We start from the raw sequence: 13474 nt of genomic DNA on the forward strand, positions 1-13474 counted from the left end.
AAAAATCTTTACATAGAGGCCAGTATATTAATAATGAATAGATTTTAAAAGAAAAATTAATACAAAGCACAACAAAAACACACGTAAAACAAGTGAGAAAAGCACTGGTAGGACACTGGTGGAAACACCCGGGCGGCAATGATAATCATTAGTATGCGAAGCATTTCAGTGCCAAACGCGCGTTGGGTGTGGTGGGTCCCCGGAGCTACTACTAAGGTTATCCATGTGCTGCTAATATTATATGGCTCTCTGCTGTTTTTCCAAATATCCATGTCTATCTTTGCCACTTTTTGGTATTACTATTTTAATGTTAAATTATATGCTATGATAATATATTAGGCTAGAAATATTATGTATGGCATAGATATATGTGTTATATAGAGGTGTTCATGTTTTCTCTGAGTATCTTTGCAGCAGAGACAACATTGAATATTTACTAAGTAACATACTAATGTTTGTCATTACTGCCCGGGTGTTCCCACCAGTGGTTTTCTCACTTGTTTTATGTGTGTTTTTATTGTGCTTTGTATTAATTTTTCTAATAAAATCTATTCATTATTAATATACTGGCCTCTATGTAAAGCTTTGTCATTTGGGTTGGTTTGTGAATTATGCTTTATGGCCTCATGAATATTGGGGCTAATTTGTTTGGTGAATTTAAGTCTAAATATTAGCAAACATAAGGGGGTACAGGTCCAAGCATTATGTCCTATGGTTGGCTACAAGGTAGTAAGAGCATTTTAAGCAGGGGAGGGTTTACACTAGAGCTGAGGGCTCCTCTGGGGAGGGGGGAATCTAAGGCAGAACCAAGAGGAGTCATATTTTTCATTTCTGGTTTTAGCTCCTTTTTTATTCTATGCATTTCTTTCAGAGTTGGAATAGTCATTTTGCCATTAGAAAGTCAAATGTATCAATCTACCCGACTTACTGAAAAGTACAATTGAACATCGTTTTAAAAAGCAATTTAAGACACAAACCTCATTATCTCGGTCTTTTTCCAAAAAATGACGAGCCACATGACTCGGAAGAATGTTCCTCAGCATGTTCTCATTATGTTCCCTCAATTCTGTCATTTCACTGATTTCTTCTTTGGCTTGAACCCGCCACAAAAAATCCAGCCGTGCCGTGTATTCTAGCTGTAAGGCAAGAAGGAAATCAGTTTCTCTATCAATAAAATGTCAGACATATTGGGGGACATTTATCAAAGCGTTTTTCACCCAGATATTGTACAAGTTGTGATATTTCCTTGTGGTAAATGAGTGCGTAACTTTTATCAAAGTTTTAAACCATCTTAATTCTTTCACTCCATGACCATATTCTTTTTCTTCATCCCCCTTCTTCCCAAAGCCATAACTTTTTTATTTTTCTGTCAATATGGCCATATGAGGGCTTATTTTTTGCACTTTTGAATGACACCATTGATTTTACCATATCGTGTACTGGAAAATGGGAAATAAAATCCAGGTGCAGAGAATTTGCAAAAAAAGTGCAAATTCACAATTGTTTTTTGGGTTTTTTATTTACCATGTTCACTATATGGTAAAACTGACTGGCCACTATGATTCCCCAAGTCAGTCCGAGTTCGTAGATACAAAACATGTATAGTTTATTTTTTATTTAAGTGGAAGAAAAAACTCAAAATTTGTATGAAAATTTTTTTTTTTTGCATATGGCGCCATTTTCCGAGACCCATAGCGTCTTCATTTTTCGTGATCTGGGGCCGGGTGAAGGCCTATTTTCTGCAGCTTGAGGTGAAGTTTTTATTGATATAATTTTGGGGTAGATACAATGTTTTCATCGCCTCTTATTGTATTTTATTGCAATGCTGCAGCGGCCCAAAAAAAAAGTAATTCTGGCGTTTTGATTTTTTTTCTCGTTACGCCGTTTACCGATCGGATTAATTTACTTTATATATTGATAGATCGGACATTTCTGAACGCAGCAACACCAAATATATGTATTTTTTTTATTGATTTATTTTCAATGGGGCAAATGGGGGGTGATTTGAACTTGTTTTTTTTCTTTTTTTAATATTTTTTTTTTACTTTTTACTGTATTTAATAGTCCCCTTAGGGGACTTGAAGCTGCGACCGTCCAACCACTTGTGCTATACATAGCAGGGCTTGAGCCCTGCTATGTATAGCAGAAATCACAATCTCCTCACAGGATATTCACAATGACGAGTATGGGGGTCTTCTGCAGACCTCCGACTGACATGGCAGATTAAATCATCCATCAAGTGGGGAGAAAGATGCGGGCTCAGCTCCGGAGCCCGCATCAATGTCGTAAATATATGTCATATGTTGTGAAGGCGTTAAGCACTATTTTTAGTATCTAAACCGAAGCTTAAAAATCACACGAAAAAGGGTTGTGCTATTTTGGTGTGAAGTATAACATATTTATGAAAGCATAAATATTACAGACAGGTTATAAATATCTTAAAAAAGCAAAAAAGAGAAAAGCGTTCTCAAGTTTGGAATTTATTCCCTATCCATTAATGGGATAACTTCCTGATCGCTGGGGGTCTGACGTCTAGGACCCGCACCGATCCTGAGAACTGGGGCTCTGAAAAGCCCAGTGTGAATAAAACAGTGGTCAAGTATGTTCTTTATTCCCCTGCACGTTGCAGGCTGCAGAACGAGCTAACTGACAATTCGCCAGTGAGCTCGTTCCGTAGGAGCGATTGTAACTTTATTATCTTTTTTTTTTCCCCTGATCTCCACTGTGCTGATTAATGACCACAGACCACATCAAAGCTGAGATGAACACTGATGTGGTCATAAACCAGTTGAAAGGAGGCCAGAAAAAGACAGATGAAAGAGTTACAAACTACCCATAAGAACAAGCTCACTGATAGATTCTCTGCTGCCTTATTTTGAAGTCAGAAATGTACAGGAAACCAAAGAGTTTGTAGTAAGCCAAACAGTGCAGCATTTTTAATAAAAACCTAATTAAAAAAAAATAAATCTTAGCATTAATCAAAGGTGTTCTTATCCTATAGGGAAATATTTAAATAATAAAAAAGAGAGAATAAAAATACACATAATACATCCTCTTGTAATAAATAAAATAAAAATAAAACATAATTTAAGATATTTACAGAACTACACACAAAAATTTAATAATTGCCACATTTTGCCCTCCTCCTCCTCCCATTAAAGTTTTTATCCTCTTAATATATTGCGATCATCACATTACACAGCACTGTGTACTTACAATTGCTCATTTTGCCTTTCTACCCAGATAATTCTTCTCTTTTCCATTAGGTCTATGACATCATGTGATTAAAAACTGACTAGTTGAATCCTTCTAAGCTCTATGTAGAAACAGGAGGTCAAGTTTCCCTGTATGAGTCATCAGTCACTGCAAAAGTCTCTGGAAGGGGAAGGAGCGGAGCAGCTGGGTCAGGAGTTGAAGAGGGAAATGATAAATGCAGGGACAAGAGACTTCCTGTTTCTACATAGAGCAGAGAAAAGAGAAGAATTATCTGGGTAGAAAGGCAAAATGAGCAATTGTAAGTACACAGTGCTATATAATATGATGAGTGCAATATATTAAGAGGATACAAATTTTAATGTGAGTGCTTCTTTAAAGTTACATACTAGAACGCAGTGAAGAAAATATGGGAAAAATACAGAATGAGACCTTAATAAATAGGTCGTTAATAAATGAAATATTTTTTCAGATCTTCTAATTTGATAATCAAATTCCCTGAAAATCCAACACTTTTTTTTCTGTAATGAGGTTAGGGTAAAAAATATAGAACTTTTTTTGTTTCTACCTCGATTCTCTGATCTAATGAGTTTCCGTTATAGTTGCCAGCCGGTGATACTTTTAGCTTGGCTGCAATTAACAATTTTTCAGTGGGTCCCCGAGCAATTGTTCTCACTCGCAGCAGACAGAACAGCTTTTTGCTTTTTTTTTCTGTGTATTTTTTTTTTTTTTTTTAATATATGAAATTATCTGATGTTTTTCTCTTAAAATATAATAACCAACCGTTCAATATCCTTCATACATCAAACAATAAAAGAGCAAATCCGGAGACAATGGACCCAAATATCATCGATGTAAAAACACCGAGGTTAAAAGGATTATTTATCTCTTTTTTATACTACTTCAGTGTTTTTTTTCTTAGCGTCTCTAGACGGAGCTATGCCGGAGTTATTCATTGTGTCCCATGCTGAGTACTGTACTTTGTAGGAGTTGCAGAGAGGAGTGGGGGAAGGGAACTGACAATTGCTCTGAGCGCAGTTCTGGTTCACAAAAAAAAAGCTTATATAGTCTATTATTTGTAAGCTGAATATATCGTATTTGTGCACCCGGTGAACAAGAATAAGGATCTAAAAAACACTTTTCATCTCTGTTTTTCAGCTGGCAAAAAAAGAGTTGGTAAGTGACAACCAAGTGTCATCTCCCCATACTTACCATCAGTGCTGTTGGCAATAATAGATATTAATGTCCTGCCTGGAATTCCACCTGAAATGCCCTCAATCCGCCAGGAAATGCCCCCAATTGAACAGGAAATGCCCCAATCTGCCAGGAAATGCCCACTATCTGCCAGGAAATGCCCTAATCCACCAGGAAATGCCCCTAATCCAGGAGGAAATGCCCCCAATCTGCCAGGAAATGCCCCCAATCGACCAGGAAATGCCCTAATCCACCAGGAAATGTCCCCAATCCACCAGGAAATGCCCCCAATTGAACAGGAAATGCCCCAATCTGCCAGGAAATGCCCCCAATTGACCAGGAAATGCCCCCAATCGACCAGGAAATGCCCCCAATCCACCAGGAAATGCCCCCAATTCGCCAGGAAATTCCCCCAATCTGCCAGGAAATGCCACCAAACCAAGCTGGACCTCTTATTTTTAACCTTGGTACATCTTGGGAATTTCCGGGACTGTTTCAGAAAAATCAGGGACTTGAAAACTGGGAATGTAGGCAACTATGCTTCCATTTGACCACTCTTGGTAGCTCCTATAAAGTCCCCTCCATGACAAAGAGAAAATATTAAATCTGACCTCCATTTTAAAGGGAGTCTGTCAGCCCAAAATGACAATATGAGTTACGCACGTAACCTTGTAGGACATATAACCTCTATAAAAATCGCACCTAAAGGCTATGTTCACACGTTGCTTTTTTGCTGCATTTTTTTCTGCAACCAAAACTTGCTCTCTTGGCAGTAAATAAAGCTACTTACAAAAAGCAGGTTTTGCTGCGTTTTCGCTGCATTTTTTGCTGCATTCTTGCTACATTTTTGCTGCTTTTATGCTGTATTTTTTATGCATTTTTGGTTCAGATTATATATGTGTAATTTGTCTACAGTACATATTTAATAAAGTTTGTTTTATTCACCAAAAAAGCAGCAAAAGGGCACAGTTGCGTTTTTTTTGCACTTTTATGGTGAAAAAACACTGCAAAGACGCTATAAGAATTGACCTGCTGCAGTTTTCCTATTCAGTCAGGTAAAAAAAAAGCAATCGTGTGCATGAGATTTCTGAATTGTCATAGCTTTTGCTGGTTCTGTAAAAAGCAGCGTTTCATTTGCTTTAAAAAATAACAACGTGTGAACAAAGCCTTAGTGTTCTAATCGTTGCCTCTGTTCTATAGAAACTGAAGTATAATAAAATATGTTTAATCGGGTGCTTGGTGCACCCTGGGTGTAGCCAAGAGGCTCAGTGCACTATTCTGCCCACTGGATTTGCATGCCCAACGTCTACAATCAGAAGACGTCACAGTTGTATATTCTCCCCCTGATTGTGGTGGATCTGCCCTGTGATTACCCATCCAGTGTATAGCGATATTAATTTGACATGTTAGAGTGGTATTATTTATGCCACATATTGTTTATTATAAATGGTCTATATGTATTAATATTAGGGGGTAAAGCACATCATATAATCAGGAGTTTTCCCTCTCATTGGCACATAAGAGCCAAAATGTGCCCCTGCTGCCTTCAGCAATGCCCCTGTTTACACTTACATAACGCAAAGGAGGCGCTTCTTTAAAAAATATTAAAGGGGTTGTCAGGGCTTGGGGCTGAAGTCTGCAGTGACTCGATGTGACTGCAGGTTTGTAAGTCTTCACAGTGTGCGCAGTCAGGATTCTCTTGTACAGGTGCCGGGAGCGGTCAGTCATGTGACTGCCACTATGTGATTTGCATACTTCCGGCCACAATCCGACCAGCCTTACATAATACACTTCCATTGAGCGAGGCTGCGCACGTCTAGTTGGCATGTGACCACATGTATGCAAACTTCACACTTGCGATCACGTACCTCCTGGCTCAATGTGTGGATTCACAAGTCTGCAGTCACAAGGAATGGCTGCAGATTTGAGACTCAAGCCTGGCCAACCCCTTTAATGGATCTTCCTCCTTATGCTGGCTCACAAAACAAGACCTTTTCCATGTCTTGGACAAAAAAGCTTGCCCAAACCTCTCCCTACATCCAGTGCCTTATAGGCAGGGCAAGAATAATGGCATCCATGTGGAAGCGGCACATGGCTCACGGAACCAATAAAACTGCGGGAGTTACTGTCACGGGTGTGTCAGATGCAACAGACAGTCTCTCTGGATCCGACTGCAGAAGGTCTCTGCATTTGGCATTGCAGATGCCTTCTTAATCCTTTTGACTTTTGGACCCAGCGGCAACTTCCCTCCTGCTCTGATTGACATACCTTGGCCTGGGTGTTTATAAACTGTCAGTCTGCTTCAGGGAGTCACCGGTGATATTAAATTTTTCCCTTGTGAAGGCTTGGAGCTTTAGGAGTCGACTTACTTTCCTCTCTGGTGCCCTTGTAGGACGTTTGGTGTAATCTCTGGAGTCTGCTCAAGCTAAGTGTCTCCCCCTTTGTTCGTCTCCCTTGCTGTCTTTAGTTTATAGTGGGGACTGACCAGTGCTTATCCCCCCTCCCTATCCAGGGCCTAGCTCTAGGGATATACAGGGCTTATGTTTCCTGCTCGGCGATTGGTATGTAACCAATATAGGGACGGTAGGGGACGCAGGGTGTTATTAGATCAGCCTAGGAGGTCTCCACTCCCCCTTTCCCTAGTGTCTGGGCTTCCTTCCCCTCATCCCTTCGTATTGCACTTAGTCTTTCCCACACTGTGCGTGACAGTTACCTCCGTGGAATACTTTGCCCTTAGCACTATGGGTATCATGCTATGTCATCTGGACCAGTATTTTAAATTCTTACACACCCCTACAACTCATGATATTATAAGATAGCCCATAGAGAGAGCTATAGTCATTCACTCTGTCGGGAGATGTTTATGCTATAGGTGTCTTTATGTGGCCACCCAGTGGTTGTAATGTGAACTGCAGCCTGTCAAAGATTTTGCTAGCAAGTTACCATAATGTATTGTATTTTATTCTGAAAAATTGGAAGTCGGAAACCAAATTTTAAGAAATTCAAGGGTGGACATGTCTGTACTTAAATTATATTAGTTCATAAAATCCCTAAAAAGTGATTGGATTCTTTTTAGAAGTGGAGTTTAGACAGACTGATCTAGAAGACACGCATTGACCATGAGATGTATGCTACTCACTGATCCTCTTACGAATACTTGTGGCGCCCAACAAGTTTTTGCACAATTTTTCTTGTTTCTATGTTCAAAAACTATAACAAAAAAAATAATAAACTGCGGGAAAAAAAAAAAAAAACCCTCCCGTAAAGAATGAACATTTTTCCATTTCTGAATGACACTGCAGATGAATTCACCAAAACAATCACTGCGTCCTGAGCAGCCGGTGACATTTTACAGCGCGTCCATAATAAAATGCCAGAGAACCATGGGGAACGAGCGAAGGAAATGTTTTGTCTCACCTGCTGTCCATGATAGAAGACGGCTAAGAGGAACATGGCCATTAGCAGCAGGGAGGCCTCTTTCGTCCCTAGGAAGTCTGTGCTGGAAAATAAGATAAAACAGCCATTGTCACTCTTTATGAGCCTCACAATATAGCGTGTTGTCAATGGGTGAATATCAGTCCAGTGGGTAATGCAGCACTTAAGATGCGCTGCGGAGGCGTCTGACAAGGCTGCTCGCATTACTCATGCAAGGATTCCCTATAATGTATGCTTGGTATCACATCGTCCATATCTAAAGACTTGTTCTCTTGGTTCTAGTCCCTTCTCTGCTATTCATATTCAGAACCACATTGTAGGAGAAAAGTGATCTACGCATATTGCTTTCCTAGTGTTTCAGATATTAAAAGGGGTATTCCACCTTTAAGACCCCCATTTTTTACGACCCTGGTGTCAAAATGGCAGCGAAAGAGAGCTAGGAAGTCTCCATAATTTCCATAGATGACAATGGAGGAGGCTGTCTGATTGCCCAACCTGCTCCCTTTTTTTCCCTGACTGCTTTTTTTTGCCATGTTAAGGGGCAGGTGACCCCCATTCTCCAGCTAGGTTGATATGGCATATGGGCTGTAATGTCTATACTTCCTATAGCTCTGCTACTGTATAGGGTTTTGTAGTATTACATATACCTGATTTCATGAAAATAAAGCATATGAAGACTTCTGAGGACTTTTTTTTTATTTAAATGAATGTTACTTGAGCTAAAAAGCATTTTTGTTATGGGGATTAATTAAAAATTTCAGACAATTTATTTTCTACAGCCTCTATGTATCACTATGCATAACAAATCTACTGTGATACATAGAGGCTGTAGAAGTCATGGGGTTTCATTAAAAAGTTCAGACAATTTAGTTTCTACAGCATCTATGTATCACAGTACATAACAGATCTAGTGTGATGGGGTTTCATTAAAAAGTTCAGACCGTTTAGTTTATACAGCCTCTATGTATCACAATACAAAGCAGATCTACTGAGATCCACAGAGGCTGTAGAAGCCATGGGCTTTTATTAAAAAGTTCAGACCGCTTAGTTTCCACAGCTTCTATGTATCACAGTACATACAGTACAGACCAAAAGTTTGGACACACCTTCTCATTTAAAGATTTTTCTGTATTTTCATGACTATGAAAATTGTACATTCACACTGAAGGCATCAAAACTATGAATTAACACATGTGGAATTATATACTGAACAAAAAAGTGTGAAACAACTGAAAATATGTCTTATATTCTAGGTTCTTCAAAGTAGCCACCTTTTGCATTGATGACTGCTTTGCATACTCTTGGCATTCTCTTGATGAGCTTCAAGAGGTAGTCACCAGAAATGGTTTTCCCTTCACAGGGGTTGGGACCATCAGTTGTGTTCTGCAGAAGTCAGGTGGATACACAGCTGATAGTCCTACTGAATAGACTGTTAGAATTTGTATTATGGCAAGAAAAAAGCAGCTAAGTAAAGAAAAACGAGTAGCCATCATTACTTTAAGAAATGAAGGTCAGTCAGTGCGAAAAATTGGGAAAACTTTGAAAGTGTCCCCAAGTGCAGTTGCAAAAACCATCAAACGCTACAAAGAAACTGGCTCACATGAGGACCGCCCCAGGAAAGGAAGACCAAGAGTCACCTCTGCTTCTGAGGATAAGTTTATCTGAGTCACCAGCCTCAGAAATCACAGGTTAACAGCAGCTCAGATTAGAGACCAGGTCAATGCCACACATAGTTCTAGCAGCAGACACATCTCTTCAACAACTGTTAAGAGGAGACTTTGTGCAGCAGGCCTTCATGGTAAAATAGCTGCTAGGAAACCACTGCTAAGGACAGGCAACAAGCAGAAGAGACTTGTTTGGGCTAAAGAACACAAGGAATGGACATTAGACCAGTGGAAATCTGTGCTTTGGTCTGATGAGTCCAAATTTGAGATCTTTGGTTCCAACCACCGTTTCTTTGTGCGGCGCTGAAAAGGTGAATGGATGGACTCTACATGCCTGGTTCCCACCGTGAAGCATGGAGGAGGAGGTGTGATGGTGTGGGGGTGCTTTGCTGGTGACACTGTTGGGGATTTATTCAAAATTGAAGGCATACTGAACCAGCATGGCTACCACAGCATCTTGCAGCGCCATGCTATTCCATCCGGTTTGCGTTTAGTTGGACCATCATTTATTTTTGAACAGGACAATGACCCCAAACACACCTCCAGGCTGTGTAAGGGCTATTTGACCAAGAAGGAGAGTGATGGGGTGCTATGCCAGATGACCTGGCCTCCACAGTCACCAGACCTGAACCCAATCGAGATGGTTTGGGGTGAGCTGGACCGCAGAGTGAAGGCAAAAGGGCCAACAAGCGCTAAGCATCTCTGGGAACTCCTTCAAGATTGTTGGAAGACCATTTCCGGTGACTACCTCTTGAAGCTCATCAAGAGAATGCCAAGAGTGTGCAAAGCAGTCATCAAAGCAAAAGGTGGCTACTTTGAAGAACCTAGAATATAAGACATATTTTCAGTTGTTTCACACTTTTTTGTTAAGTATATAATTCCACATGTGTTAATTCATAGTTTTGATGCCTTCAGTGTGAATGTACAATTTTCATAGTCATGAAAATACAGAAAAATCTTTAAATGAGAAGGTGTGTCCAAACTTTTGGTCTGTGCTGTAGAAGATCTAGTGTCATGGGGTTTCATTAAAAACTTCAGACCGTTTAGTTTCTACAGCCTCTATGTATCACAGTACAAAGCAGATCTACTGAGATCCACAGAGGATGTAGAAGCCATGGACTTTTATTAAAAAGTTCAGACCGTTTAGTTTCTACAGCTTCTATGTATCACAGTACATAGCAGATCTAGTATGATACACAGAGGCTGTAGAAGTCATGAGGTTTTATTAAAAAAGTTTAGACCATTTAGTTTCTACAGCCTCTATGTATCACAGTACATAGAAGATCTAGTGTGATACACAGAGGCTGTAGAAGTCATGCAGTTTCATTAAAAAGTTCAGACCATTTAGTTTCTACAGCCTCTATGTATCACAGTACACAGCAGATCTACTTAGATCCACAGAGGCTGTAGAAGCCATGGGCTTTTATTAAAAAGTCCAGACTGTTTAGTTGCTACAGCCTCTATGTATCATAGCACATAGCAGGTCTAGTGTGATACACAGAGGCTGTAGAAGCAATGGAGTTTCATTAAAAAGTTTAGACCATTTATTTTCTACAGCCTCTATGTATCACAGTACACAGCAGATCTAGTGTGATACACATAGGTTGCAGAAGCCAAAACGGTCCAAAATTTTTCATGACATTGCTCTATAAGGGAAGTCTGGCTGATATATTGTATAAACCTGCTATAGAGATCTGCTGCAATATAAGGAGGGATTACAAAGACATTTCTGAAACTGGAGCCCAAACTCATTTACAGTTGGAGCCATTGTCTCCAAATGTCTCCGGAGTAATTTGCTTCTCAAAATCACTTCAAGGGTGTAGAGACAAGTCTTCCAGGAGACATCCAAGAAGAACATCAAGGGACCTACACTGTTTGCAATCTCATCGACATCTAATTATGGCCCTTATCTAAGGAAAGAAAGGGACAAATATGGGATGCAACGGTGAGGAGCAGGATACAAGAGGTGGGCAAAGATCGCACCCCCCTCTACTAGACATAGTGGAAGGCAACTAACAAAGCGGATCTCACTCTGGCAGACCGCACGTTACATTCGCCCCTCGGCGGCTGCAAATTGCCTTGCCAGCTTCTAGAAAGGGGCTGACGTCATGAAACAAAGGGAAAGTGTCACCTGAAAATAATCCACTGTTTAATTCAGGTTTTTATGTTAAGTTAATTTTTTTGAAACTTTTTGGTAATGTTTTTTTTTTAAACTTCTCATAAAACAATATTGATGAAAAAAAATTAAACTACTGCAATTTTCACACCGGCCACTGGGGCTATTCTAGACTCATACTTCCTGTTCTTTCAGGAAATGTACATGTACATTAGCAGCAATGGACGGACTGTGACTTTATCTTTTCTACTGAAGCGTCTAAGGAACAAGTGCAAAGGTCATTGTGAAGGGGGGAGGAGGTGAGCTGTGACATCGCATATTGTGAATGGTGGATCCCTTGTATCTACTGTATATAGAGGTGTTATTAGTCAATGGTACAGGAGGATGAGGAGGTGAGCTGTGATATCACCTATAGTAAATGGTGGATCCTGTGTTATCTACAGTATATAGAGGTGTTATCAGCATTGTATAGGAGGAGGAGGAGGTGAGCTGTGACATCGCATATTGTGAATGGTGGATCCCTTGTTATCTACTGTATGTAGAGGTGTTATCAGTCATTGTACAGGAGGAGGAGGTGAGCTGTGATATCACCTATAGTAAATGGTGGATTCTGTGTTATCTACTGTATATAGAGGTGTTATCAGTCATTGTACAGGAGGAGGAGGAGGTGAGCTGTGATATCACCTATTGTAAATGGTGGATTCTGTGTTATCTACTGTATATAGAGGTGTTATCAGTCATTGTACAGGAGGGAGGATGTAAGCTGTGACACCACCTATTGTGAATGCTGGATCCTGTTTAATCTACTGCATATAGAGGTGTTATCAGCCATTGTATAGGATGAGGAGGTGAGCTGTGACATCACCTATTGTGAATGGTGGATCCTGTGTTATCTACTGTATATAGAGAAGTTATTAGTCATTGTACAGGAGGAGGAGGTGAGCTGTGACATCACCAATTGTGAATGGTGCATCCTGTGTTATCTACTGTATATAGAGGTGCTATCAGTCATTGTACAGGAGAAGGAGGAGGTGAGCTGTGACATCACCAATTGTGAATGGTGCATCCTGTGTTATCTACTGTATATAGAGGTGCTATCAGTTATTGTACAGGAGGAGGAGGAGGTGAGCTGTGACATCACCAATTGTGAATGGTGGATCCTGTGTTATCTACTGTATATAGAGGTGTTATCAGTCATTGTACAGGAGGAGGAGGTGAGCAGTGATATCACCTACTGTGAATGGTGGATCCTGTGTTATATACTGTATATAGAGGTGTTACCAGTCATTGGGGTACCACAGGGCTCTGTCCTGGGACCTGTATTGTTCAACATCTTTATCAATGATTTAGATGAGGGAATTGAGGGTAAACTGATTAAATTTGCTGATGACACAAAGCTAGGAGGGATAGCTAATACTAGAGAAGAGAGAGAGAGGATTCAAAAAGACCTAAATAAACTGGAGCAGTGGGCAGCAACTAACAGAATGGTTTTTAACAGGGAAAAATGCAAAGTACTACATCTGGGCAATAAAAATGAAAAAAGCATATACAGAATGGGAGGAATAGAGCTAAGCAACAGTACATGTGAAAAAGACTTAGGTATACTAATAGATCATAGACTGCACATGAGTCAACAGTGTGATGCAGCAGCAAAAAAGGCAAATACAATTCTGGGATGTATTAACAGAAGCATACAGTCTAGATCACGTGAAGTCATTATCGGACTTTACTCCTCCTTGTTCAGACCTCATCTGGATACTGCGCCCAGTTTTGGGCACCACATTTTAAAAAAGACATCGACATACTGGAGCAAGTTCAGAGAAAAGCGACCAAAATGGTGACCGGTCTGCAA

At 40.1% G+C, this 13474-nt stretch overlaps 1 protein-coding gene across 2 annotated transcripts in view; it reads right to left on the reverse strand.

The window, feature by feature from the left end:
• ADCY8 (adenylate cyclase 8) overlaps window positions 1-13474 on the reverse strand; it is a 395464-nt gene that overhangs the window by 21407 nt on the left and 360583 nt on the right. For both annotated transcript variants that reach the window (XM_073679897.1, XM_073679896.1), the window contains 2 exons: window positions 7825-7906; window positions 978-1136 (listed from right to left, as the gene is read on the reverse strand). In XM_073679897.1, the coding sequence (XP_073535998.1) occupies window positions 978-1136; window positions 7825-7906 (241 nt within the window). The remainder of the gene's footprint in view (window positions 1-977; window positions 1137-7824; window positions 7907-13474) is intronic.

This window comes from Phyllobates terribilis, unplaced genomic scaffold (genome assembly GCF_046119375.1).
Source record: "Phyllobates terribilis strain yellow unplaced genomic scaffold, ASM4611937v1 Scaffold_4__5_contigs__length_816908805, whole genome shotgun sequence".
Taxonomy (NCBI): Eukaryota; Metazoa; Chordata; class Amphibia; order Anura; family Dendrobatidae; genus Phyllobates; species Phyllobates terribilis.